This window comes from Talpa europaea, assembly GCF_964194135.1.
Source record: "Talpa europaea genome assembly, chromosome: 3".
In the NCBI taxonomy this organism is placed as follows: domain Eukaryota; kingdom Metazoa; phylum Chordata; class Mammalia; order Eulipotyphla; family Talpidae; genus Talpa; species Talpa europaea.
This window is the reverse complement of record NC_140069.1, coordinates 147,162,655-147,188,336: the sequence shown is the minus strand read 5'-3', so window position 1 is coordinate 147,188,336 and position 25,682 is coordinate 147,162,655. Positions and strand designations below refer to the sequence as shown.

The 25,682-nt window shown below is 50.9% G+C and overlaps 1 protein-coding gene across 1 annotated transcript in view; it reads right to left on the bottom strand.

Moving 5' to 3' along the window:
• The window catches only part of CNTNAP2 (contactin associated protein 2), a gene marked incomplete at both ends in the record, with an annotated part of 1,573,870 nt that overhangs the window by 13,125 nt on the left and 1,535,063 nt on the right, over positions 1-25,682 (bottom strand). Inside the window, one exon of the mRNA XM_084230860.1 lies at positions 5,811-6,050. Coding sequence (XP_084086986.1) covers positions 5,811-6,050 — 240 coding nt within the window. The remainder of the gene's footprint in view (positions 1-5,810; positions 6,051-25,682) is intronic.

The window sequence follows — 25,682 nt, the reverse complement described above, 5'->3', positions numbered from 1 at the left end:
ATCTAGATGAGAAACTGAATCATTAAAATCCTTGGCAGTGGAGACGGGCGGCAGGAGGAGTCAGACTCCGTGTGGGGTGCAGTGGGGTGTGGCCAGCCGAGGCCTGGTGCCCAATGAGGCACCCGTGCGTTGTGGAGCTTCCCGGACAAGTGGGGTTACATTGAGGAGCCCCAGGACCACCACTCTCAGCTGACAGGGGTTTGAACTACACTTGTCCACTTCAACATGCAGACCGGTTGTGGGGGGCAACTAAGTTTTTCTTGGCTATTCCATGGCACTAGGGCGGGCACCCCTGACCCCTCTGCTATTTAAGGGTCCCTGGAAGGGCCCAATTTATTGGGGAGAACTGGATCCCTAAGAGGGCTAGTTTTCAGGTCAACCTGAGTAAGTCTGCTAGACAAGCCTGGGCTGGGGTTCTTGATCCCTGACCATCTCTGACCTTGAACCTGGGCAAGGGAAGATGTGGAATGTTCTGGGTTTTCCATGTCCAGCCCCCTTCCCTCTGAGAGGGGTGGTGAAAATTCCTGGTCAAGAGCCTTGTCAGCCTCAGATACAGGTAAGCTTTAGGGTGCGAGCCAGAGATCACAGGGCTACCCTGGGGATGGTGACCCCAACCGCCAACACCTTCCAGGGGTGATTCCCCGGGGCCTTCCTGCAGAGAGGCACAGGTAAATGAGCAGAGCTGTGTGCTTGCCAGATGCCAGGCCCTGCCCTGTGCACACTTGGCAGGAGTCCTGTGAAATAGTAACTGGCTCCGCTCTTGATAGCAGCAGAATCTTTAGGAAACAAAACCTGACGTCTTCAGCTGTCTCGTCGACCTTCACAATATTTTTTAAAATGATCCTTGAATCTGGCCTTTGGTCCGATCCTCTACCCAACGTCGCAGATAATAAACTCCCTAGAACTTGATAGGAACGGCCTGTGAAACAAACAGCTTGGGCTACAATCTGAAATTGTTCTTTGGTGCAGAAATTCATGGCATCAGACTCTGGGATTTTGTTTTTCTAGTGTTTGTTGTGCCTTTATATTTTACAGAAAGCGCACTGCCATCTGGAATCGACTTTCTGCTGGCAAATCCTTGCCATTCCAAGGACACAAGATTCCCTGGATTTGACAAAGAGAAAAAAAAAAAAACCCATACCTTGGAAAGGTCCATCCAGCACCTGTCTGCTGCTCGTGACCTCTCGGTCAACGGAAGGGCTGGGGGTGACTTACTCTACCTTGTAATTACTGTTGTGAAAACAGTCATTATAGTATGCCTTAGAGAAGGACTGCACCTATTACCAAAGGGAAAAGCAAGGTAGAAAAGGATGGACTGGATGTTTCTAATTCTGCAGCTTTGGTTTAAAGCAACATCATTTCGTTTATCATTTCCACCTGTGAAAATGCAGCTTCTGGCTTGGCCCTGACACTCGTGAGGATCCTGTTGTCTGCCTGGTTTGGTACAGAACCCCACTCCCTGGGAAGACCTTCACAAATTTTGGTCCTATTCATGCAGAACCTAATTGTTAATTTCTTACTCATATCCACTGCACTGATGCAATTTTTTATTTAATAACCCTGCTGAGTAATTCTATTGCCTGTTGAGCCTCTGAGCAGAAGGTCACCCTCTCCTTATTCAAGGGGGGCAGTAAGGGTGGGAGACCTGTTAAAGGCATGTCGCAACCAAACAGTCACTTTCTCTGACCAAATTATTATAAAAAGGACTGGAAGAGAAATGAACAAGAGGTAAGTTTACATTATGTTCTAGAATGCCAACTCTTTGCCTAATGATCTGGTGAGTCCCTACCAAGACCACCAGGTGGTGCTGCTCCAGGACTCACAGGTGGCAGGGCAAATGGCATTGTGGAGTTGTGCAGCGCACAGCCTGACCGACTGTAAATGTCCCTCACTTTGGAAAACAGTAACAGAGCCCAAAAGGCATTAGAGTGGCTCAGTCAGTAGGATTACAGAAGAGAAAAGGATCTTATCACACGAAGCCAGCATACCTTGGAATACATTCTCTTTTCATCACTTACAGTCATCTAAAATATAAGCCAGGGAGAAGAAAGAATGCCATGAATTCTAATTGAATTCTAATTACCATGTCTCTGCAAAGCAAACACCCTGTTGTGACTATGAAGCTAGTGACCCAAGGGACCCCTTTAATACTTCAACAAGAGGCATGATTTATTTGTAGAAATGACCATTTTAAGGCAGCATTAAAAAAATCTTTTCAAGCTAAGTTTGCAGCTGACTCAAAAAATGGAACAATAATTTAAATAATTTGACATCCACTTCAAACGGAGGCTCTTTCTGGGGTACAGCAACTTCTAGGATGATGGACCTTCCTCAGAGCCAGAGTCGGGCCCCCGCTGTGGACTTCTTGTTCCTTTGCTTCAAGTCTCTTTCCAGTTGCAAGTACCCAGATCCTTTCTCCTGGAGCTGAGATAAAAACTTCTCTATCTGGGTGAGCTTCCTTATAAAATGGCCAGAGGACCCCAAGCTTTGGCAAACTTATTGCTGCAGACTCTATTTGTGACTTCACCTCCTAAAGGCTTCGTGGTTTTTCACAACAGGTATTTCTGTGCTCATTACTTGGGTATTTACTTTTCTATTCTTTTGGTAACCTGCAAAGGTTTACATCTAGGGGCCTCTAAGTAAGTCTCTTTCTTATTGGCGAGTGAGTCTCACTCAACCTTGGCTATACATGGGGATCAGCTTCAGCCATATGGACAGCTGCAGCCCATCCCAGAAGGTCTGATTTCACTCGTTAGGGGGCAGCCTGGATACTGAAGACTCTTGAAAGCCCCCCAGGTAATCCAGATGCACCTGTTAAGTCACTCGTGAATCTCGCTACAAGGTAGGTGTGGAGCCGATGGGTTTGGGTGGAGCCTGACATGCATTTCTACAAGCTCCCAGGAGCCATTCATGCAGCTTCTCTGAGGCCTGCCTTTCCACGGCCCTGCGTGAACCATCTGCCTCCTTCAAATGTCTTCTATTCACACCAGGACCAGCAAGCGCTCGCCCCATTCTGTTCCTGCCCCACATTCTTACATAGACTCAGGAAACACATGCTTTCTAGCTAGAGATGACATGTTTGTGTACACACTGCTGTTTGGTTTCTGAATATCTGATAGCAAGAATTCTTACTCTAGTCACACATGGAAGATGATCTGAAAAAAAGAAAACCCCTCACATCAGAATTCGGAATAAAATCAGGCTCACATGACAGAGCTGTTACTGATGTGGGGACCCGGGCAAAATCCCTGGAGTTGGGGGAGATGATTTTAGGCTGAAGACATTTGGGATACAACTGGTATAGAAAGAAATCTCTTTGGAGTTTCCCTTATGTTACTAAAGGTAGAAACTTCTGGGAAATCAGTCGGGGTAAGTTTCCTCATTTGCATAGCGTTTGTTCCCGGGAAGGAGACCCAGGTCAACCCACCATAAATCCCCCTCCAGAGGCTCCAGAGGAGAGACTGCTTCTGGCACCTTTACAAACAAGCACCATGTAAACGTTCTCTCCCTTTGTTTATTTAGAAACCCATTTGTGGGGGCCTCCCTGGTGGCACGGAGGTTAAAGACAGCGCTATGAAGCTATCACCAGCCACTGTTGGATCCCTGGCTGGCCAGGGAGCTACCCACATGGCACAACAGACCTCTCCTGCCTCACCCGCTGCTCCCCTCAGCAGTGTGTTTCAGTCAGTCTGCCTGTTCTGCTCCCCACTCTGTCTCCGGTGAATCCTCTCACCCCCCACACCTCTGGCCTGCACCCCAGTTCTTGTATGCATAAATATATTAATCTTTAAAAAAAGAACTAGACTTTGGTGGAGTTGATAATGTAGCATATACGGATGTTGAACTACAATGCTGTCCACCTGAAACCTACAGGTAGTTATAGACCAATGCTACTTCAATAAAAATGAAAAAAAAAATACAAAGCTATTTGTATTGATACATATTTCTTCATCAATATTTCCCCAATTATGGAAAAGATGGTTTATGATTCCATCAACACAACTGGTCAGACCAGGCAATACCTCCCGGCAAGTGGACATTTTTCTGCAAATGGAACATACACGATACAGCACAGGCTTGCTGTAATCTCCGGGCTGCAGAATTTTACCTGAATGTTGGTATCAGCAGGGTTCCCTACAGGCGTTTCCTTATTTCGATCAAGAGAATGGGACTGTCCTGCACAAACCTTGAATGTAAAAGACAGACGGACTCGCACTGTGGGCTCTTACAAATGCATCTCACAGACCATAAAGCCTATAAAATAATCTGCTAATCTGGCATGCTGAATAGGGACGTGTTTTGGCCCAACGCAGCATCTAGATGTTTTAGAGACGAGTTTCTTGGTGGCTGACTCAGATCCCACGGGCGCGTGGCCTTCTGCAGGGGGCCCTGGAACAACCCAGACGACTGAGCCTTTCAACGACCCAGTCTTGCTTCCCTCGTCCGCTCTGGCTTTGGGAGGAACTTCTCTGCCACGTCTCTGCGCCTCTGTGGCCCTGACATGTCTTTTCTCATCGCAGATTCGCACTTCTGCTTTGTCTTTCAGCATCAGGAAGGCTTCCCTTTGTTCCAGCCAGCCCAGGAGGACACCAGCCCGCTGCTCGGTCCTCCCTGCATTTACAAAGGGGATTCTTCCTAAGTGCCCTTGGCACACAGCGCCCCTCATTGTAGCACAGGAATCCATGGGTGAGGAACAAAGAGGACTGTTAAGTCTGTAAATTGGCTACTCTGACGAGGGGCAATTCGGGCTCCTTGCAAAGCTCACGGAGTTCGCTGCACAGATCCTGGCGAGCAGTCACGGCGGCAGGGCTGCCTGGAAGCCGATAACGCCGTGCCCGGGCAGGGGTGTGTGCAAAGCAATCCAAGGCACCGTGTTTCCAAGATGGGCAGGGAGGGTGGGTGTGGAAGTGGTATTGGACCTGCAGGCATCACAGCGAGCTGCGTCTAACAAGAACCACACTTTACAGCTCACCAAGCACCTCGAGCTCCGCTAAGTGCTCTCTACACAGGCTCTCACACGGGGTTCCCTGAGCTGACTGCCTGGAAGGAGGTGGTGCCACTGCTGGTGAGAGGTGGTGATGGGGTGGGAACCAGGCCTCACCCCCACCCAGCCTCTCTCTGGCCTCAGCATCAGCAACAGCATGCGGTGCCTGGCTGACCCATATGGACTCAGAGGTCACTGAAACTCACACCCGACTCTGTCCCCACATGGGCAAAAAAGCAGAGGCTTGGGGAGGTTCCCCGAGTTGCCCAAGGTCCGTGTGAGAGTGGTGAGGAGTAGCTCCTATGGGTGCTCCGCCACTGGGTGCTGTGCGGACCCTGCACTTTCATCCAGTGAGTGCAGCAGCCAGTAGCTACAGCCTCTTGTTTCAGCCTGTGCTCTCCAGTGACAGGGCTTCTCTCCTGAGGCAGCAGGACTAGATTCACGGGGCCTTGAGAGCTAGAACTCCCCGTGAAGCATCTGAGAGGCTGTGGGATTGCACCAGGAGCTGAATGTCTGCAATGCTTCAGGCAAGTTCTTCTGATATTAGAACTTGGACCGAAGCTGCAAACTGAGAGGGCCTTCAAGGCAAGGTGAGGGTGTGATCTGATCAGACTGCCCGGCTGTGATGTTGGCACAATCCCTGTGCTCCGCCCCCTGAGCGTGTTCTGGCGCCGAGCAACAGGGACGGTTGTGACTCAGGCCCCTGACGTCCCTTCCCTCCCTTAACCCTCCACCTGCATCACCAGCGAGCTTGTTATTAACCCCAGAGGAGGAAACTGAGGTTTAAAGAAGCAAAGCATTCTGCCCCCTACTCTTCAGATGTTACCTGAGTCCAGGTGATCCAGGTGCCAGGGGTCTGTGGCGGACGACATGGGGGAGAGGGTTAGCGGGGAGGCCCCGCAGTTGGATTCCACCAGCTCGCCCTGGACGTGCACGTGAGCGGAGGCGTTGGTTTGCCTCAAGGCCGCCTTGAGAGGAGCAATCTGGTTGAACTGGACTCTGGAGAGGCAGCCGGTGAATCCGGGGGTGTTGTACTTGTGAATCTCCTGCTCAATCTTCCCTGTCTCTGAAACAAAAAGAAAGAGATAGTAAAAATCTTGCCCCACTCACCCGGGCCAGCTGTCAAATGTGTCTGATGCGGAGAGTCGGTGTCCAGGCGTCCTCCGCTGGAGGTGTTCCTGCAGCTGAGCCGGACTGGCTTGACAAGGCTTAGGGCTGGAGACGTCATTTTCCAAGAGGCTTCGGTGGTATGCGAGGACGTGGCAGGGTGAGAATAACATGGTATTTATTAAAATAAAATACTGCCTGTTCAATTACCTTCCGGATACTTGAGCTACTGCTGAAACTAACACCACGGCCCTGGGTCTGGTCCATTTTTCTTTCTTCTTAGAGTGAGCAACGCCCCAGCTCAGGTCACCTGGTCAACTATGACTCTTAATATCTTCCTTAGAATTCTTTATTTTAAATAAAAACAGTTCCTGCAGCCTAGAATGGGGGCATTTCCATCTTCAGAATCCAATCCCCTTGAAATTCTGAGGTTCACAGGACCCCAGCTTCAATCTGATGGATGTTTACCAGTCAGGGAAGGTTCCCAGCCCAATCAGCGACACACAAGTACACTCAAGAATCACCACCTCCTTCCGACTGAGCGCAACATCTTCCTGAACTAACACTCACATCAGGGCGAGTCCGAGTAAAGGCACTGCCACCGTCTGACTTATAAGCACACCTGGCGCGCCAGTTCAATTAGTAACAGCAAGTCTCCTTCTCACCCTCCGCCCTACGTTTTAGAATTTATCTGGCAGAAATTCATGTTAGAGACCTACCATCTAGTCCTTTCTGATCGGCTGCCTTCCTAAGTGTGTTTAGCAGCATCCGCATTACCTGGGAAACTTCTAGAATTGCGAAATCTGGGCCAAGCAGAAAATTGGTGGGGGTGGGGTGGGTGGGAGCCTGCAATTTGTGTCTTTCCAAACCCATCAGTGACTCTCATGCCCACGGCCACAGTAACGGGCACCGTGACCACAGGGAGTGGTCATGCAGAGCTGCGAGCCCAGGTGATGTGCAGAGGGGTCCAGAGGTGAGCACAGCAACTGATACTCCGGCGGGAGGTGATACTGGTAACACGAGGTTACTTTTCACTGCTCGGACCAGGATATGAGACATTGACCCTTCCACTTGAACTGCAGAAAACAGATTTTGGAAAACAGAAGCCTTTAGAAGGCTCAATTCAGACCATGTGATGTTTCTTTTTTCTTTTTTTTTTTTTAAAAGATTTATTTATGCATACAAGAACTGGGGGGCAGGTCAGAGATGCGGGGGTGGTAAGAGGATTCACCAGAGACAGAGTGGGGAGCAGAACAGGTGGATCCACTGAAATCCACTGCTGAGGGGAGCAGCGGGGAGACAGGAGAGGTCCGCTGTGCCATGTGGGTAGCTCCCTGCCGGCTGGGGATTGAACTCGTGCTGCAGTGGAGGTGGATAGCTTCACAGTGCTGCATCTTAACCCCTTGCGCCACCAGAGTCCTCCCTCTCCCCCCATGTGATGTTTCTTACTGAAGAACCAACGCAGGTGAAACAGTCTTGTGTAAAAGGCACTGCCCATTAAGGAACAGTCAGTAGAGAGGGAGCTTTTAGGCCTGTGGGTAGAGGAAGTGGGTGTACTGGTTGTTTACCATAGTAAAGAATCCATTCACTGACCCATGTGAACTGGCCCCATGCGGATTTCCATGAAAAGGATCACGGGAAGATGAACAAGGGTGGCTCTGGGGATCCCAAGAGGGTCTTAGGCCAGCACAAGAGGACACTCAAGTCCCCATATTTTTCTCCTGCAACAAAATTCAGCCTGTAACTTTGAGTCGGAGCACGTTTCCATTTGGCACAGGAGGTAGAATGTACCTATGATGTGGTGTAAACCTGCATGGTTCCCCGATGGCCAGGACGAGGCCAAGTCCACTGTCCCCGGCTGGCTGCTCCTCGCGCCCTCCTGTGAGCTCCTGATTGCAGGCTGCCTGATAACTTCCTTGGTCTCCTGCCTGTCAGAATTCCTTGTTCTACCTTCACGACTTGCTTTCCACACAAGCAGGTCAGATACTTGAATTCCATCCGCTCCCTCCAGCCACCTGCTGGCCCTTGAAACATCCTCAGATCAGAGAGAGCCAGGCTGGGAAGGGCCTTGAACCCCAAGCTGAGACATTTGCATTTCCAGGGAGACTCAAAGATGTCTAAGCCACAGAGGACTGAGCTGGCCCCTGTCCTGGGAGGTGATTCTAGCAGCAATGCAGAGACTGCTCCCAGCAAGGCCTCCCACAAGCTACTCAGGCCCCCAAATTCCCTGGGGAGACAGGATCCTCCTTTGGCCTGGGTTAGCTGCTCAGGGGATGAAGTGCCGGCGGTTGCCAGCGTCCCCTGCCCTGTTTCAGCCACTACAAGACCACGGTGAGTCCCCAGGTGTGGCTTTGTCTCCTCTGCTAGAGACTTGGGAACTTCTGGCTCTGGATTCACTTCATGTCACCTAACAGAGTCGGCAGGCACCCCTGCCCCACTGCTGCCTCTACCTGCGGGCTCTGGATGCCACGGGGGACCCTCACTTCTTAGAGGGGTCTCCCTTGAGTGTCTCTGGGATGTGCCCCAGGGAGGGAGAAAGACACAAAGCAGAAAGGCAGAGGGGAGCCCCAAGGAGGGGGCCGGGGGGTTCAGGGAGTGAAGGATCACAGGCAGGTGCCAGCGTCAGCTATGGCGGTGGAGAAGGGGGTGGGGCTGCAGGACAAGGCAGGGAGGCCCCGTGGCCTTTTCCATGCTCCTGGGGGATCTGGCCTTTTCCACGCTCCTGCGGGATCCGGCCGTCTCTGTCTCTCCTCCTTCCTGTGTTTCTTTCCTGAAAGCTGCCCTGGGGACAAGAACAAGGATTCTGACCCCCAGGAGAGGAAGCAGCTCCAGATCTGGCTGGCGGGGGTGAGGTCCCAGCTGGGAGCAGAGCCCCCAATTTGGGCCCTGATGTTCCAGCTCTGGCCTGAGGCAACAACAGCATCTGCTGTAAACCGGCTGAGCGCCAAGGTCAGCACATTTTACGGAGCGTCACTAAGTCTCCTTCAGCCTCCCCTCCAGGTGGGACTACCCCACTTCGTGGGGGAGAAAACTGAGGCCCAGAGAAGCGAAGGCTTTGCCAGTGAAGAAATATTTACATTTCCTAGAAAAATAAAAAACAGAAAAAGCAAGGTTTTGTTTTCTCCCTGAGGATTAGACCATATGGTCTCCATGTTCATTTGGATTTGGGGTATTTTTAATCAGGGGCTCCGTAAAGAAATGGGATAGTGAGTTTTGTTTTTTAAATTGTAATGGCTTCTAGAGATGGCTTTAAACACTGTTTTGTTTTTGTTTTTAGTACCTGAGGCAACAAAATGGTTTTCTGATGTCAAGTTTTGTGAGTGTTATTGAAAGCACCGGAAAGTTCTCTAAATGCTGCTCTGGAAAAAAATTCACACGACAAACACCCAACAAAGGATCGTTAAGTTGTCGCTTTTGTGACTGGAGCTCATTACAAGTGAGTTATGCAGATCTCTGACATTGACGGGGCTGGTCTCGCACAGAAACCCAAGATTAAAATACCATTTGCTGTACGAAGCCACCCTCCGCCTGGAGATGCCGCAGCCGGGGCCTCGCGCGGGGTGGGGCTGCTCTAAAGCATGCGGATCTGAGAAACGCAGCCCAGTCACTCCTGAAATGAGCCGCTTAAGCTGTAATTAGCACTTCATGTCATAGATTCATCGCGCTCTGGGCCACAGCAAATTGCCCACTTACAAAACCTACACGATTCCTGGGAAAACCTTCCGATGAAACGCGCGACACTGGCTTGCAGGAGAGTGAGCAATGACATCACGCTGCGTTCCCGCCGCTGCGTGCAGGCCCTGAATACCGAGTGACAGGCCGGCGGTTGTGAGACATGAAGTGGGGAGAGAGACGGGAGAAAAGCCCGCTCCTCGCCCCTCCCGGACCCGCGGCTGTGCTGTCGGGGCTGGCCGAACATTCTAGATCACCTCCTCCAGAGAGTTCTCATCATCCCTAATTTCTTCCTGTGTAGCCCATGGGATCTAGTCATCAGCTGGTTTTTGTTACATTTTATTCATCTTACAGTCCCCCTCAATATTTTTTTGGGGGGTATGACACCATGAAGTAGGAAACAACATCGTAAACTTAATTTTCCACTTTTTATGAAACGGAGCCAGAGACCTCAGGCCGTCTGTGAGGTCTGACAGAAAGCTTCAGATAAAGATGATGGTGGCCCCCCCTGTGCTGGGGGCTCACCCCCCCTAACAATTTGGGGAACAAAAGGGATGGAGAGTCTTTCCTCATCGGGGTCAACAGACGCTGCAGGGACAACGAGCCCCAAAGCACTGCGCCCCCCACCTCTGCTGCTAGGGGCATGGGTCCCCGGGGAGGGGTCCAGACTGGACGGAGGTGGCATCCACTCACAGGGGGAGGTTATTCCCTCGTCAGTTCTGCCCTTCGGAGACAGGGTGTCGGGCAGGCTCAGTTTGGGACAGGACTAGCTTTCGCACCAACACTTTCGGCATAGACATCGTCCTTCCAACACAGATTTAGGTAAAAATGGTGAGTTCATTAAAAAATAGGAAGGATTCGTAAAGAAGAGAATCAGAAATGGCAGAAACTTGGCCGGGAGTGGTAAAAAGTGTGTCGCGGGTCCTCAGTGACCATCCTCCGGGGAACCTCCTGGGGGGAACTTGTGTCCACGCAGCCCTCCGCGCTTCACACCCGGGCCCTGCGGCCACCGCCCCTCGGACACCCCAGGCCCGTGGGCCTCTCCCCGACTCGGCTCCTGGGAACCAGCTCGGCCAGCGTGCTGCTCCCGCGCGTGGCGAGGGGCCTGATCTTGTGCAGGGACGGGGTGTTTCCTCGTGATCGTTATTTACTTCATGATCCTCCAAGTGTCCGGAAGAGCCAGTCATGTATGACCTATGACATACGTGACCGCAGCCCCGCGACCCACGTGTCAAGCAGCCCGTCACTCGGAGCTTGGTGGTGGGCCCGAGCGAGCCCTACAGGTGATTCCCCAAGTTCACCAGTGCCCAAGGCGCGCCTGCCCGCTTCTTGGGGTGCATAGGGGTGGAATGAGATCTTGCAAGGGGAAGGGGAAGCAGCACATTTAGAACCCAATATATTTGTTCCCAAAAGTCCTTCCTACGACTTACAGATCTATCACTGCTCTTGGAAATCACAGTTGTGCGGCTTAGTCCACGCGCATCGCCCAGTGCTGAGCGCCCGCCGCTGGGGACACCCTCCGTGCAAGAGGCTACACGCGGCCTGATGGGAAAACGGGGGGTGGTTTGCAATCACCGCTAGGAGAAGTTTTAAGTAATTATTGGGGAATCAGGCCGACGTGGAATTCATGACTAGTCGGCTCAGACACTTGAAACACTGATGAGGGCCTGCCTGGTGGGAAACTGCCCTAAATTGGGGCTCCTGAGGTGACGGCCTGAGGTCTGGGGCTCCACTCAGGATTGCTACATCTGGACTAACTGGGCAGGGTCATAGCTGCGTGGACGAAACCGGGTGGGTCAGTGGGATGCATAAGTGGGAAAAACCCATAACGGACAGAAATCAAAGTAAGGAACAAGAAATCAAGAACATTAATCTAAAAAGGCAAAATGAGGGCCTCCAGATGGCGTGGTAGTTGAGCGGTGGGCTGCGAAGCTGCCCGCAGCCTCTGAAGCGCCGGTTCGATCCCAGCCGGCCAGCCAGCGAGGGTCCCACATGGCGCGCAGACCTCTCCTGCCACCCACTGCTCCCCTCAGCAGTGTACTTTGTCTGTCTGCCTATTCTGTTCCCCGCTCTGGCTCAGGTGAATTCTCTCACCCTCCCACGCTTCTGACTGTACCCAGTGCTTGTATAAATAAATGAATAAATCTTAAAAAAAAATTCATGAGATCAAATTTAAAAATAAATAAATAAATAAATAAAAAGGCAAAATGAGACCGAATGAACCTGATTTCTCAATTCTAACAGGATGCGGGATAACCACGAGGCGCTGAAGGGCTCCGGGAATCCAAATTCAGGGCCAGCTCCCAGCTCTTACAGGCCAGATTTCCCGAGCAGTGCTGTGCTGAGCAGCTGCTTCTCAAAGATGCACAAGAATCGAATCCAAACTAGATTTAAATCCATATACATAATTGATGGACATAATTATATACTATGACATTTTAATAATCCCCCAAAGAAAGACACTAATGAAATTTCATTGTATTTATTATGTGCCTTTCTCTCTTCTGTAGAAAGGCAGGACTAAAATGTGCAGGTGTAGTTTTACAGAGTCCTTGGCCTATGACATCCGTCAACTCAATTATTAGGAGGTAATTTGCTGGGAGAACCAGAGCTATTTTCTACATTGCCACCGCTACATTTTAACTCATAAAACCTTCTTTAAAGGTTGATTTAAAAAAACTATTTAAAAAAGAGACAACAATGAAAAGAAATGTCTTAATGTGGAGGTGTAGCCTTCTACACTATTTTGCAAAACGATGATTCCATTTTCATTTGTCTAAGATGAATCATACCCCGTGAGCTTTTGGGGGGTGTAGATAGCTGGAAATGGTCATTCCCATTTCTAAAATCTAATCTGCAATCTGCAAACTGACAGGATTGTGGTGAACACCCTCACCGTTGTGATGGTAACAGAGGGAGAGACAGGAGCCCTCTGCTCTCCCAACCACCAGACATTTGGCTGCATACAAACAGAGCACGCACATCTGAAAGATGGGTTTTCCACTTTTTTCCTGAAGTTTCAAGTTTTCAGACATGAAAGAGTCTGGAGCCCCTTTTCTGTAACCCCAGGAGCCCTGCTTCAGGGTGTGATTTTTCAGGGCTAACTCACAGGCCTACTGAAAGTAACAAATATCTTTGGAAAGCGGGTGAACCACAGTGCAGAGGCTGGGACCGTCTTCATCAGCAACTCGAGTCCGATTTTACCTCTTGGGGTGAGCAGGTATAAGCCACGTGCCCGACTTATCTGCAGTGGGAGAGCAGGACACTGATGTGTGGTCTGAGCAGAAAGGACCAGAGCTGCCTTCTTACAGGGTTTGCCTTTGCATTTTATCTTGTTAGCAGCAGAGCTAGAATCCTGCATACAAAATTACCCAACTGAAAGAGAGTAAAGCAGAAGAACCATTTTCTCTGTGTCTGCTCTGCAAAAACTTTATTTTAGGCTTCGGAAAGGCCTATGAAACCGTAGGCAATACCGCAAGGAGAGTATGTTTCAGTGTTAAAATTTTTTTCTTAATTCTTTTCCAAGTAACCTAGGGGCTTTCCAGTCAAGACTAGCCCAGGCTCAGTGGAAGTCAGCTCCCTGGGGGCAGGGGAATTTGGGGCCCTGGAGAATTGAGCAGGGGGCCAGAGGGGAAGGCTGCTGACCTCATACATTTCATCCACAGCATAAAGAAGAATAGGCTAGGAAGGCCTTGGCAGATTTTTGTATTTCCAGATGATGTGAAATGGAATGATTTAGGAAAATAAATCATTTCTTTCCTTTCTTCTGTCTTGTAATTTCTGCCCCAGGAGGTCTCCAAAGCTATGTTATTCGAGAGAGAAAAAATCCTTGAGGGTATAGATCCCAGGAAACCATTAGCAAGTGGATGTTGAGGAGGGGGTTGAGGCAATGAGATGGTGGCAATCACCCTCAAGCACATGCAAAAGAAAGAGGGTGCTTCTGGCAGGAATTGTAGGAGAGGGGTTCTCAATTTCCCTTCCATGTTACACAGTGAATTCGAATACTGGGATCTTGACATACAAAATGATGTTCAGAAGACAATGGCTAAGTGCCTGCAGGCCGACCCTCAAACTGCAGTTCATTATGACATGAAGTGGGATGTTCCTGGCCCTGGGGGCCACAGAGTCCTGGAGTCCACCCGTGGACCAGGAGCTGGCGGAGTTTGGGGGGCATCTGTGTGTCTCCACCCACATGCCCTTCTCTGCTCTGTCTCTAAAGCCAACTCACTTATTTTCAGATTGCAGGCCCACTGCTAGAGGCTTCCACAGTCCAGCAAAGCATTTTCTTGAGCCCCTGGTGGCATCTTCATGGTCAAGACAGATGTGGGCTCAGGGGAGAATCTTCCAGGTGGATTTACGATGACATGAACACTGGCATCGGTCAACAGGAGGAAACAGGCCCCCAGGGAGAGGCTTAGTGCTGGGATTCTAGACCAACATTTTTATTCTTTCACTCATTTGGGTGAACGCATCAATCACACATTGACTATGTGTCAGATGGTGTTTAGCGGAAAGGGGCGACTTATACATAAGATGACAGGATCACAAGCCCAAGGGACGTCAAGAGGCTGAAATGATGGCCTGGATCTGATTAGGACTGTTTAGCAGAAACAGACACCTTATTTCTATAGCTGGAAATCCCCCTAGTCACCTTCCACACCAAGTTGTAGAGAACTCGGCTGATGTAGCACATACCCACCGTCTGTCCCCCCAAGTTGGACTAGGGCCTCACAGTTAACTGTAAGTGACTGAGGAGCTAAGAGTGAGATGTGGTTGAGTCAAGAGAAGAAGAGAGTCCAGATTGAAACCTCGGAGAGCTTCTGAGGCCATCCCATGGAGGGCAAAGAGGAGCCTGGCTCAGGACACGTGGCAGAGCAAGAGCAAAGAAGCGTGTGGGCGGCAGGTGGGCCCTCATGCTGGAAGCCGCATCCCATGAGAGTAGCAACTGCAGATGTTAAACCCGAGAAGACTCTGCCACGGTCTCTGCCAACAAAATCTAAAAGGTGGTCACAGGAGACAGCTCAGACTCGCCCTGGCGGGCACCACCTGAGCATGGGCAATGCGTGTCCAGAGAGCAGTTACAGCTGGAACATTAGGAGTTCCCCAGGGCTCTGCAGAACCCTCCTGAAAGTTGCAGATAATACAGAGAACAGGTAAGGAGAGGCTAACCCAGCTAGAAGGGGCCACTTGCCCCAACTTTCAGATACAGGCCTCCCCTGCTATCCGAAAGTAGAACATTCCTGGGCCTCCCCGGTGGCACAATGGGTTAAGCACAGCACTGTGAAGCTATCTTCAACTACTGCAGTGTGAGTTCGATCCCCGGCCAGGGAGCTACCCACACAGTGCAGCAGACCTCTCCTGTCTCCCTGCTGCTCCCCTCAGCAGTGGATTTCAGTAGATCCACCTGTTCTGCTCCCCACTCTGTCTCTGGTGAATCCTCTCACTCCCGCACCTCTGGCCTGCACACCAGCTCTTCTATTCAGAAAAAAGGGTTTGGTAGGCTATTAATTGTGGGTTATGGGAATGCCACCACCATTCATTTATATGGAAAACATTTCTGAGCACACCCACGCCCCCAAAAAATAACCTACCAAATTATACCTAATAGGAACGTTGTACTTTTGGATAGTGGGGAAACCTGTAATCCGCTTTAACTGAAGGTCTATCCCTGTGCGAATTGTTAATTACTCCTGAAGGTAAAAATCTGAACAGGCCAGAATACAGGAGACAAGAAAGAGCAGAAGTGATGCCAGCCTGGCACCACCCCGAGTGGCACTAATTCACCTGCGTCAGGCGACGCCTGTGATCCCGGTGGGTTAGATGTCTGCGGGTTTTCATCTTCCTTTCAGCAAAGGACAAGGACTCTTCCTGCAGTGTTTGCTCAGGGACCCACGCTCTGGGCTCCGGCTCGGGAGCTGCGGGCCTATTTTCCCAGCTGAGCGCCTTCCCCGCCCTGTTATTATCCCCACTCTCCTGACTGCGGGAACTGAGGGCCGTGCCTCCGTCCCCACTCCAGAAGGCGTAAACCACAGTGGCTGCACCTTGGAGAAAAATGCATTTTCTCAGCACTGGAGTCATTTTCTCCTGGAATCCTGCTGTGTGCTTTGTTTCAGGGAGATCAGAGCTGAAAAGGTTTTCTGGGGCAATTGCATTCCTCTCTCTAGAGTATGTTATCCTTGATCCTACATACTCTGGGATCATGAATTTGCCTGGAAAAGATGTTTTTTGGGATAACTGAGAATTTACTTCTCTGGGCAGGAGCACATTTCAGTGTTTTCAGCAGAATGTCTGTCTGGAAGGCTCTCTTAAGCCGAGGATTTAGGGACTTTTGAACATTCAAGGTCCCCTTCCTCCCTAACAGAAATACCGAGAGATCCTGGAAAGGAGACAGGGCAGGGGAGCGATTAAGCACCGGCTCCAAAGGCACCGAGTTAGCCCCAAAGAAACACTTCAAGAATCAGGTGCTCAGGGCCTCCCTGGTGGCGCAAGGGGTTAAATACCACACTATGAAGCTGTCTGCAGCCTCTGCAGTGCGAGTTCAATCCCTGGCCTGCCAGGGAGATACCCACATGGCGCGGCAGACCTCTCCTGTCTCCCCGCTGCTCCCCTCAGCAGTGTTTTCGGTCCTTCTGCCTGTTCTGTTCCCCGCTCTGTCTCTGGTGAATCCTCTCACCCTCGTGCACACCTGGCCTGTACCCCAGCTCTTGTATGCATACATAAATAAATTTTTAAACAAAAAAAAGAATCAGATGCTCAGTTTACTTCTTAATCTCACTCCAACCCAAACCAGGCCCACCGGCATGTGTGGCTCAGAACAAGACGACGCCTGTGAGGGAACGTGCATGACGGTGCGTGGCTTTGCTCATCTGATTCTCGAGGCTACATTTCAAAACGTTTTACAAGCTAAGAAAAATAGTTTCCATTCTGGGGGCCACTTCAATAAGTCTGGGCTCCTCCCCAACCTTGTCCACAGGGAGCACCTAAAAGCCTTCACTGACGGGAAAATTTGCTGCAGTGACGGGGGGCTGGGCCGCAGTCCTCCAGCTTTGTGGGGTCACCATTCCCTACTCAAGTCTGGTGCCCTTTTTGTAAAGGGGGCTTGTCCCTCAACTCTTGCTTGCAGAAGCAATTTCTTTCATGGCTGGGGGCCTGCTGGCTTCACCACCCAAAGCGCTGCAGCCTCGTAACTCCCTCTCAGACACAGAATGTCGGAGCTGGCAAACATGACCTTGGCTTGGGGGAGGTCTGGGGTTCAAGTGTTTATTTCGGAGTGGACACCCGGAGCTGGCGCGTGCCATGTTGCATTCACCACATTCCAGTTTAATTTGTTCTTTTGCTTCGATGTCTCTTCCCATGGGGAGGGGGCACAGCGGAGCACGGTGGTGGACTATGAGTGTCTTGGTGGTGGGAGTGGGGGAGAATCCTGTGCCTCTAAGACACAAACAACAGTATAAATAGATGTTACCTCAATTTAAAAATGTCTCCTTCCCTCTTATTCCTGCCAGCCCCACGGCCCTGAGTGTCACATGTGACAGTTCTGACAGAGCCCAAGGGACACTCCCAGGAGCTCCTGGAACACAGCAATCACTTCTAAAGACTCCCTTCATTAAGGAATTTTATTGTATTTTTTTCACATCTAGAGAAGCATTCCATTAAGGATCAGGCCACAAATGGTCTCAAGTCATGACAATCTAAAGCTCTTCCACGCACACCTGAGGACCCTAACTGGACAGCTACAGCAACAGCTGAGGCTTTCGTACCCCCCAGGGTCAGAGGAGTTCATCTCTCCACGCACAAGTTAGACAGTGGGATGCAAGGTCACGCCTCTTTACCTGCTGTTAGAATCTATACAGGGAAAAAAAGACAGTGTGAGACACCAAAAAAAAATTCCCCTGGAAGCTGAATAAATGGCAGCTGTCCTAGTGCAAGAGTTTTCTGAATAAAGAAAAGACAGACTTTCCTCAAGGACCCATGCTCAGTGGCTTTAACATCCGTCTCCAGCGAGGTACCTGCCTGCACAGTGCTGTGGCAGGCAAGACGCCCTTGATTGAGGCGCAGGATTTCCAGATCTTTTTATTTCCAGATAAAAAGACAAATCACTTGCCTCAAATTAGTATAGAACAGGTAATAAGTTGAGGAGCGCCTGATTTATATTTCACAAGGGGATTTTGCCCCTCAAGCATCTGTAGCAAATATTTTAAAGAGCTGGGAAGCCCTGGGGCCTCCCTGGTGGCCTAGGAGTTCCATCTCAGCGCTATCACCATTCTGGTCTGAGTTCAATCCCCAGCCAGGAAGCTACCCACATGGCGCAGCAGACCTCTCCTGTCTCACCTGCTGCTCCCCTCAGCAGTGTATTCCAGTGGCTCTGCCTGTTCTGCTCCCCACTTTGTCTTTGGTGAATCCTCTCACCCCCACACCTCTGGCCTGCACCCCAGTTCTTCTATGCAACAAAAAAAGAGCTGGGGAGCCCTGCGATTTTGCTCCCTCCTCATCAGTAGGTTAACACAAGGACCTAATAACAGCCACAGTGACACCCCAGGGGGGGTCTTGTGCCCACAATTTGCATGCATTAGCTTCTTTAATTATGGCAGCTCTTTTGTGAGAGGTGCATTGTTAACTTCTTTCTCATCTTACAGAGGATTTTAACAGAGAAATGAAACACCTTAACCCTTTGGTTACTCTGATCTTAACTGTCTTCTCTAGTGCACTCCCCACGAAGTACTAAGATCCAAAAGCCGACACACAGACCTTCATGTAAGGGAGGCCAGTTCTGGGTCCAGAAAGTTAAGCCAAAGTAGAGAAACCCAAGCCGCTTCCACCGGGCAGCGGACAGCCTGTGCTGGTGCTGCGAGGGCAGGCCAGAACTCCCTCCCCTTCACCCAAGAGCCGCCCCTGGGCATTCGACCTCCACCTTCTGCTTTTCCCCTCTCTGTTTTTGCGCACACCTGCCTCACCACATCTGACTCTCGGGGTAGCTTGGGGGCTCCCTGCCATCTTGCTCTCCCCAGCCCAGACTCTACCCCGCCCTCCTGGGAAGGCTTCTGTGTCTAGCACGGACTCTCTTCCCCATCAATGGAAAGAACATGCACCTCAAAGTGATCAACAAGACTCTGGGTGTCTGACTCTCCCGTCCCCTGGGCTCTAGGTCGGCCGGAGTGTGGCCACCGACCCTCACCTCCAGCCACCTCCAGCTGGACCACCCCGCTTGGCCTTCCCAGAGGCAGGAGAGCAGGGCTTGTTGTGTTCACGTGACCACAGGCTCTGAGCCCCCCTAGACCAGGTGCCCCCCAGAGAAGGCAGAGCCTCTTCTTGTCTCTGGTCCTCATCACGCAGCGGGGAGTCAGGAACCTGGGCCCACGGGCTCGTGGGCGGATGAGACGTGTTTTTCTTATTTACACAACTTCCTACTTGTCTATCGTTTTGAGTTTTCTGCCAATATCTACCCGCTATCAAGTGCCTGTTTTGATTCCACTGTATACACTTAGTCCTCCTTCCCACACTTGTATGGACATTTCACCGAAATCAGAAATATTTACTAGTACTTTCCCCATCAAAGGCACAGGGGGTGGAGAGGAAAAAGTAAGCCACAGGCCCCTGCAGGGATGTCATTGCCAAGAATAAACGTGAGTCAAGATGAAAGTGCCCGCTCAGAAGACAGAGCCGCCGCTCTAGACGGCCCAGAAGATGGAGCCAGGAGGTGACAGCGAGGGTGGCCCCGAGCAGAGCACAGGAGAGGGGGAAGGGGGCAGCCCCCAGGAAGGGCGTGTGCAGCCGAGGGCACCAAGGCTCGGTTCTGCTCAACAACGTGGCGCAGAGAGACCGGGGGCTGTTCCGTCAGCGCGTCCCTTGCTCACAGACACAGAGTCCCGTGCTGGACTGTCCGGATGGCAAGCACAATCCTTTGTTTAGAAATGACGTAAAATTTTTTTGGAGGGAGCGTGACGAGGCTCCAGGAAAATCGGTGTTGATTCATGGCATGGGGGGACCCCAAAGGGGCTCAAGGGCGTGCGTCCTCACTTTACCGCCGGGAATTCTGCTCTGGCTTCTTTCACACCCTACTTCTCGGGGTGAGACCCCTGAATAACTGAGAGCAGATGAACAGAAATTGGCTGGTGAATCAAAGCAACACCGAACGGGTTAGCAAAGGAAAAACTCAGTGTGCTGGCACTCCGTGAGCCCAGAGTGCCAGGGCGAAGAAGCCCCCGAGGCAATGACGGTGCCCGAGTCTCCTCCTGCCCCTGAGGACGGCCCTGGTGTCGAGAGCAGGACAAGGGCTGGTTTTGCAGCTAAGCCAGGGCTGCCGCCGCTGACCCCGAGGCTCCCATGCTCGCAGAGGCCTGTCTTCCCGCACGGACGCTGCAGGCCCCCTGAAGACCTCATTCAAGGGGACCCTTTGCTTTGTTTAATCCACTCTGAGGTTTGCTCCACTCTCCAGTCGGCTGTGCGACCCCTTCCTCCCCATCAGTGCCGGCCTGGGGCGGGGCGCTCAGGGGAGTCCAGGGTGGGATGTGGCCGGTGAGGGGCCAGAGGCCTGTCCACGGCTAGACAGGTGAATTTCTCTCCAGCCAGGCAGGCTGGCTCTGGAGGTGGATGAACTGTCCACAGGAAAGTCCCATCTGCCCGCGCTAAACGTGGAGAGCAGGGTCTTGGGAGGCGTGACTTGAAGCGAAAGGAGGCGCGACAAGGGCCGACCTCCTCCTGCTGGAGTGTCCGCGGGGGGTTTCTTTTCTCGTGGACTTTCATCATGAGTCAATGTTGAACAAAACCAAGGAGGGCCTGCTGCAGCCCATCTTTTTATATAGAGCTTGTGTGTTTCTGACCGAGGTGAAGAGCCTCCCGACAGGACACCCTAAGATTCTCAGAGTTGGGGTCCTCAAGATGCCCCCTCTGGTAGGCAGACTATTTTGAGCCTGCCAGCAGCCCAATCAAGGACGAAGGCCGTCCCCTAGTGGAGGACGAGGCCCTCCTCGCCACTTTCTAAGCCATCGTCTTGTAACAGGGTGGTCCCCAGGAAAGGGGGAGGTTCCCTGGCCCACCCAAGGGAGGGTAGAGCTGAGCAGGAAGAGGAGAAGCTGCAGAAGAGACTGAGGAAGGAGCAGGATGGAGCCAGGAGACCTGGAGGAGGCGCATGGAGCCTAGAGACACGTGAAGAAACTGCGCTTGTCTTTTGGTCGTGGACTGGGTGACACAGATGTGGGTGAGACCCGTGGGGAGGTGACCATGGCAGCTTTTATCTTGATGTTGATTTTGCTCTTTTCCTTCTGGGCTTGTCTGGTTGTTTCTGACCCTTTTCTGTGGGTCCCCACTGGAAGATGCTTTAGACTTGTGGCAGGCTTTGGGGCCTTGTTCTGGGCCGATCCCACATGGATGGAGTTTTACCCACGAGGGGACGGGTCACTTTGGGTGCTTGATTTAGAAACTAGACTCTTTGCCTTACCTGTGTTGTTTCCTAGTTTTATTAAAGTTCCTTCCCACTAAAGTCTCCTATGCTTTGTGTTGATGCGGCGGATGGCAGAACCCATGTAGAATAGGCAGGTCTGCGGGGTTTGGGTTGCCCCTCTCCCTGTCCTATAACAGTCTTTCCCCGATCAAGGAGGAGGCAACGGTCACTCCCGAAGCCCCCTTTTCTGGGGTGCACGCCCATGTCCTTGGTATCCAGGGCCCTTCACCCCACTCTGTATTTCAGGAGATAAATCCCCCCACAAGTGACGGGTTCAGGGGCACAATCACAGGAAGCCCCAGGCGCATGCTACACTAGCACACTGAGTTTTTCCTTTGCTAACCCGTTCAGTGTTGCTTTGATTCACCAGCAGCCAGAGCAGAAGCCAGGGGAGTGGGGGTTTCCCCTGCACCCCGAGAGGAGTGGGGAAGAAGAGCTATTCAGGGAAGTCATCCCTGAGAGGTGAGGATGCGCTGTCCTTCCCCAAGGAGGAGGGAGCAGTCAGTCTCCACGGAAGCTCTCAGTTCTCGCACTCAGCACCGTGGAGCAGCCCAGAGGCGTAGGGGCTGCCCCCGAATATCTTCCCTGGCCACTTTGGGTGTGTCTACATCCCACCAGGGCTACACAGTTTTGGTCACGTTCATGATTTTTTTTTTTACAGAGACATCGTTGCCCGGGTCATCAACAAGGAAGCAGAAACATGAAGGGACAGAGAAGAAAAACGTGGAACTCAGACTTGCTTCAAAGTAGTGCAGGCGAATATCTGTTTGAAAGGCTTAGGACCAGATTTTTTCAGTGTATCAAAAACTACAATAGGCTCCTGACCGCCCCTGGGTGCTCCCTGGAAGCTCTGAGCTCCGGGGGTATCTGAGCGCCCACCCTGCTGTCCACCTGGCTATTTCTCTATCTCAAAATAACTCGAGGTTAGGGCTAAAAGTTAATTTCCCGGCTGAACTGTAACTCTGCCCGAGGAGCTTTAGATAACAGCTCTGTTCACTCTGATTTGTCCTCAAACCGAGATTCCTGGCAATAAAAACAACAAGCTGGAGGCAGAGACAACAATATTAACATAATGTAAAATGGGAACCTTTTGGTTTGCTTCTCACTTTTTTGAGTCAAGCTTACGGAGCTATAATTTGTATGCAATAGCTGCGCCTGCTTCAAATAGAGCTGTGAGGAATTTCACCAAATATATATGACTACGGAACAGCTCTCATGCTGAGGCCGGCAGCACGAGATCGGAAGTTTCCTCCTCCCTGCTTCTCTCTCTCTCCTCTCTCCTCTCCCTCTCTCTCTCTCTCTCTCTCTCTTGCTGTGACAATTCACTTCTGGAAATGAAGGCACATAAAAGATCTTTCCCCCTCGTGGCACGCTCATGAGAATCCTTCTATTTGAGGTTGTTAACAGTATCGCTATTTGCATCGGAAAATTTGGAGCCCGCCATACAGTGTGCTTCAAATCTCATCAAATGATGTTGATTTGCCCATAAAAGGGCTTTTTTCTTTTCTTTCCTTTGGTTTGCTCGGCCCTTTTAGAGTCAGAGGGAGTGTTTAACAGACAACGGTGAGGCATGCTGTCCTCAGTTCCCAGGTGCTGGTGGGTAGGAATCGCTCCACAATCCAGCTTTGCAAATATGCATAACATGAATACTCATTTGTGGCATAGTCAGTAAGATCCTCACGGCCTCCTACTCCTCCACTTCAACCCCTCTTGTCTCCCACCCACAGCATCATCTGTGGGGGACTCCTTTGGGGGTGTTCTAGGAAGAACCCACATTTCCTCAGGGGCCTGACAATGGCCCCCACAGAGGGGTGTCTCAGAGCGCCCCCCAGAGCTTCTCCAGGGTCCTTCACTTGCCTCCACATTACTCTTACAGTCTTTGGACCACATTGCAGCAAACGGGTTATCATCCTTCAAAATCACTTCTTCAACCCATGTTTTTCCGGCCAAACCTGCTGTGAAGGTGACTGGTGGCCTGGCTGAGGGACAGGGCAGTGGCCTGAGACAGCAGGGGGGGAACACGTTCTAAGGGAGTGGCTGTGGAGGTCCTGCGCTTTCACCTTCATGGAATAAATGCGCAGATGTGGCCATGTAGGTGGGACCCCTACTTCTGGTTGTCTTTTTAGTTCCCGGATCTCATGTGCAAAGGTCTGGGGACCCCTCAATCAGAGTTCAGAGGGGAAGGGACTCAGAAAACCAGCTGGAGTCTAAGGATCTGAATTTACAGCACTGGCTGCTCACAGAGACGGAAAGAACAGCTTCTCTATTAAAGCCAATTTAAGAAAACCATGGAGCACGTTACCATGATGGGGTTCGGGGCAAAGCTCCCCAGGATGTGCCATGTCCCGTGTGGCTCTTTCGAGCCGAAGACAAGTCAAGGGTCAGCAGACTCAGAAGAGCCTTTTTGCTCCCGCTTAGCTGCCTGGAAGCATGGAGGAGGAGGGCCTGACCCAGGAAGGACCTATCACCAGAGATAGATGCAAAGAATATGAGGGAGGTGTGACAGATGGGGGACTTAGCACGGCCTGTCCATTCAATGTCCTCTCTGTCCCTTCTTCTTGGCATGGCAGGCAAATGTTTACCAAGCCTTATTTCCCCAATCTCCTGTGAACTTTCTTCATTCCCTTTGAAGTCCCAGAACCTCTTCTCAGCTCAGGATCACATGAACCTCAATTCCCTCAGCTGTTGGGGAGCCTCTGATGTCATCACACGGGGCTTCTATACAAATGAAGTTACATTTATTTTTCTCCTGTTAGTCTGTTTTATGTCAATTTAATCACCAGACAACCCCAAACCACCTAGATAGAAGGGAAGGGGGAAATTTCTCTTCCCCTGTAACTGCAACGAAAACCTGTGTTCGAGATGGACTTGATCTGTTGCCTGGCAGCCCCCTAATAATTTATGATATCACTAGGAAATGTTGGTTCTGAAAATAAGGCAACCTCTGAAAAGAATTTTGTCAGAGTGCACTTTGTGGTTACAAACACCTTCTAACAGAGACGGCCTATCGATCCCAGCATACGGAACTGGTCGCCACGAACCACTAATTGACTAGTCGAGTGGCTGTTACACACTGTCTACCACACAGAGTTTCAGAAAAAAATCTTTAAATCAACATCAAGAGGCGTTAACGGGACTTTTAATACGCATGGATGCCCTTTATGCAAATCTCATATTGTTATGCAAGACTATGGAGAGTTGTCCTTTCAAGGGTCAGGAGCTTGACTGGAGTCCAGCCTGCCTGTGGCTTTACACAAAAGTTCCTTAGTCTTTGAGCATCGGTTTCAAGACATGAACTAAGGATTTGAGCCACTGTTTCCCGAATTCCCTGAAGCTCACCATTGGCAGGTACTATCCGCAGAATCTCCACGACACTGTAGGGACCTGCCGTGTTTGTCCAGCTCCAATGAGTGGCTACCTCGTTCAGGCCATGTCTGCAGTGGCCTCCCAGCTGACTTTCTTGCCTCCCCTAGTGATCTCCCCACAATCCATTACACAGGGGCCAAAACGATATCTTAAAACTTGACAGTGGTTTCCCACTCAACTTATAGTAAGATCCAGACTACCAGCCAAGGCGCACAAGGCCCTCTATAAACTGGTCTCTCTGACCCCAGCTTCTACTTCTACTTTCACTGTCTACAGCTGCCCCTGGCTTCTGTTGCAGAGACCCCAGTCTTTTCTGGCCCCATGGCCTCCTGCTGTTCCTGTTCTCTGGGAAGTCCTCCTCAGAGAAGCCTGCCTAAAGATCTTACCTCCTGGGTCATTTTCTACCCTGCACCAGTTTTATTTTCTTCATAGTGTTTGTCAGTGGCTTAAAGCATTTATTTATTTATCCATTTGTGTCTGCTTGTTTATTTATTCATTTGTTTGCTGCTTTTTTGCTCACCAGAGAGCTGGCTCTGTGTAAGCAGGGACTCACTGGCGGACCCCTGTACTCAGCACAACGCCTAGTCCTCACTTAGGAGGCCCCAGTGAACAAGAGATGGATGATGATAAAAAAAATACCAACTTTAAAGCGGTGAGATGTGAGGTTTATATGTCCACTGCTTTCTGAAGAGTGATATATGGCTGTTGGATTTTAACAGTCGTGTTATGTGTCCTGACTTCTAAAAGGTTATATAGATGTTCACAGATTCGGGTCAAAATATGATGAAAAATCTCACATTAAATGAGTTTATCTGCTCAATATCTAAGTGATCCAAACTGGTGATGCTTGCTGAAATGGCTTCATTCACCAACAGGCAGAGATCCATGATCTGCCTCTGCTTTATGGGGCCCGGCCCAGGCTGAGGGACATCGAGACCGCAGCTTGCCTTGTGGGTGCTAACAGATGAGAACGCGTTGACAGAGGCCTGTGCTATCAGCACCTCGCCTAGTTCCGCCCCGCACTGCAGTTATTTCTAGGCCGTGAGCCCCAGAGGCGCAAACCTCACTCTCCACACTTACTGTGAATCACAGAGGGACGTAGAACTAGACCCA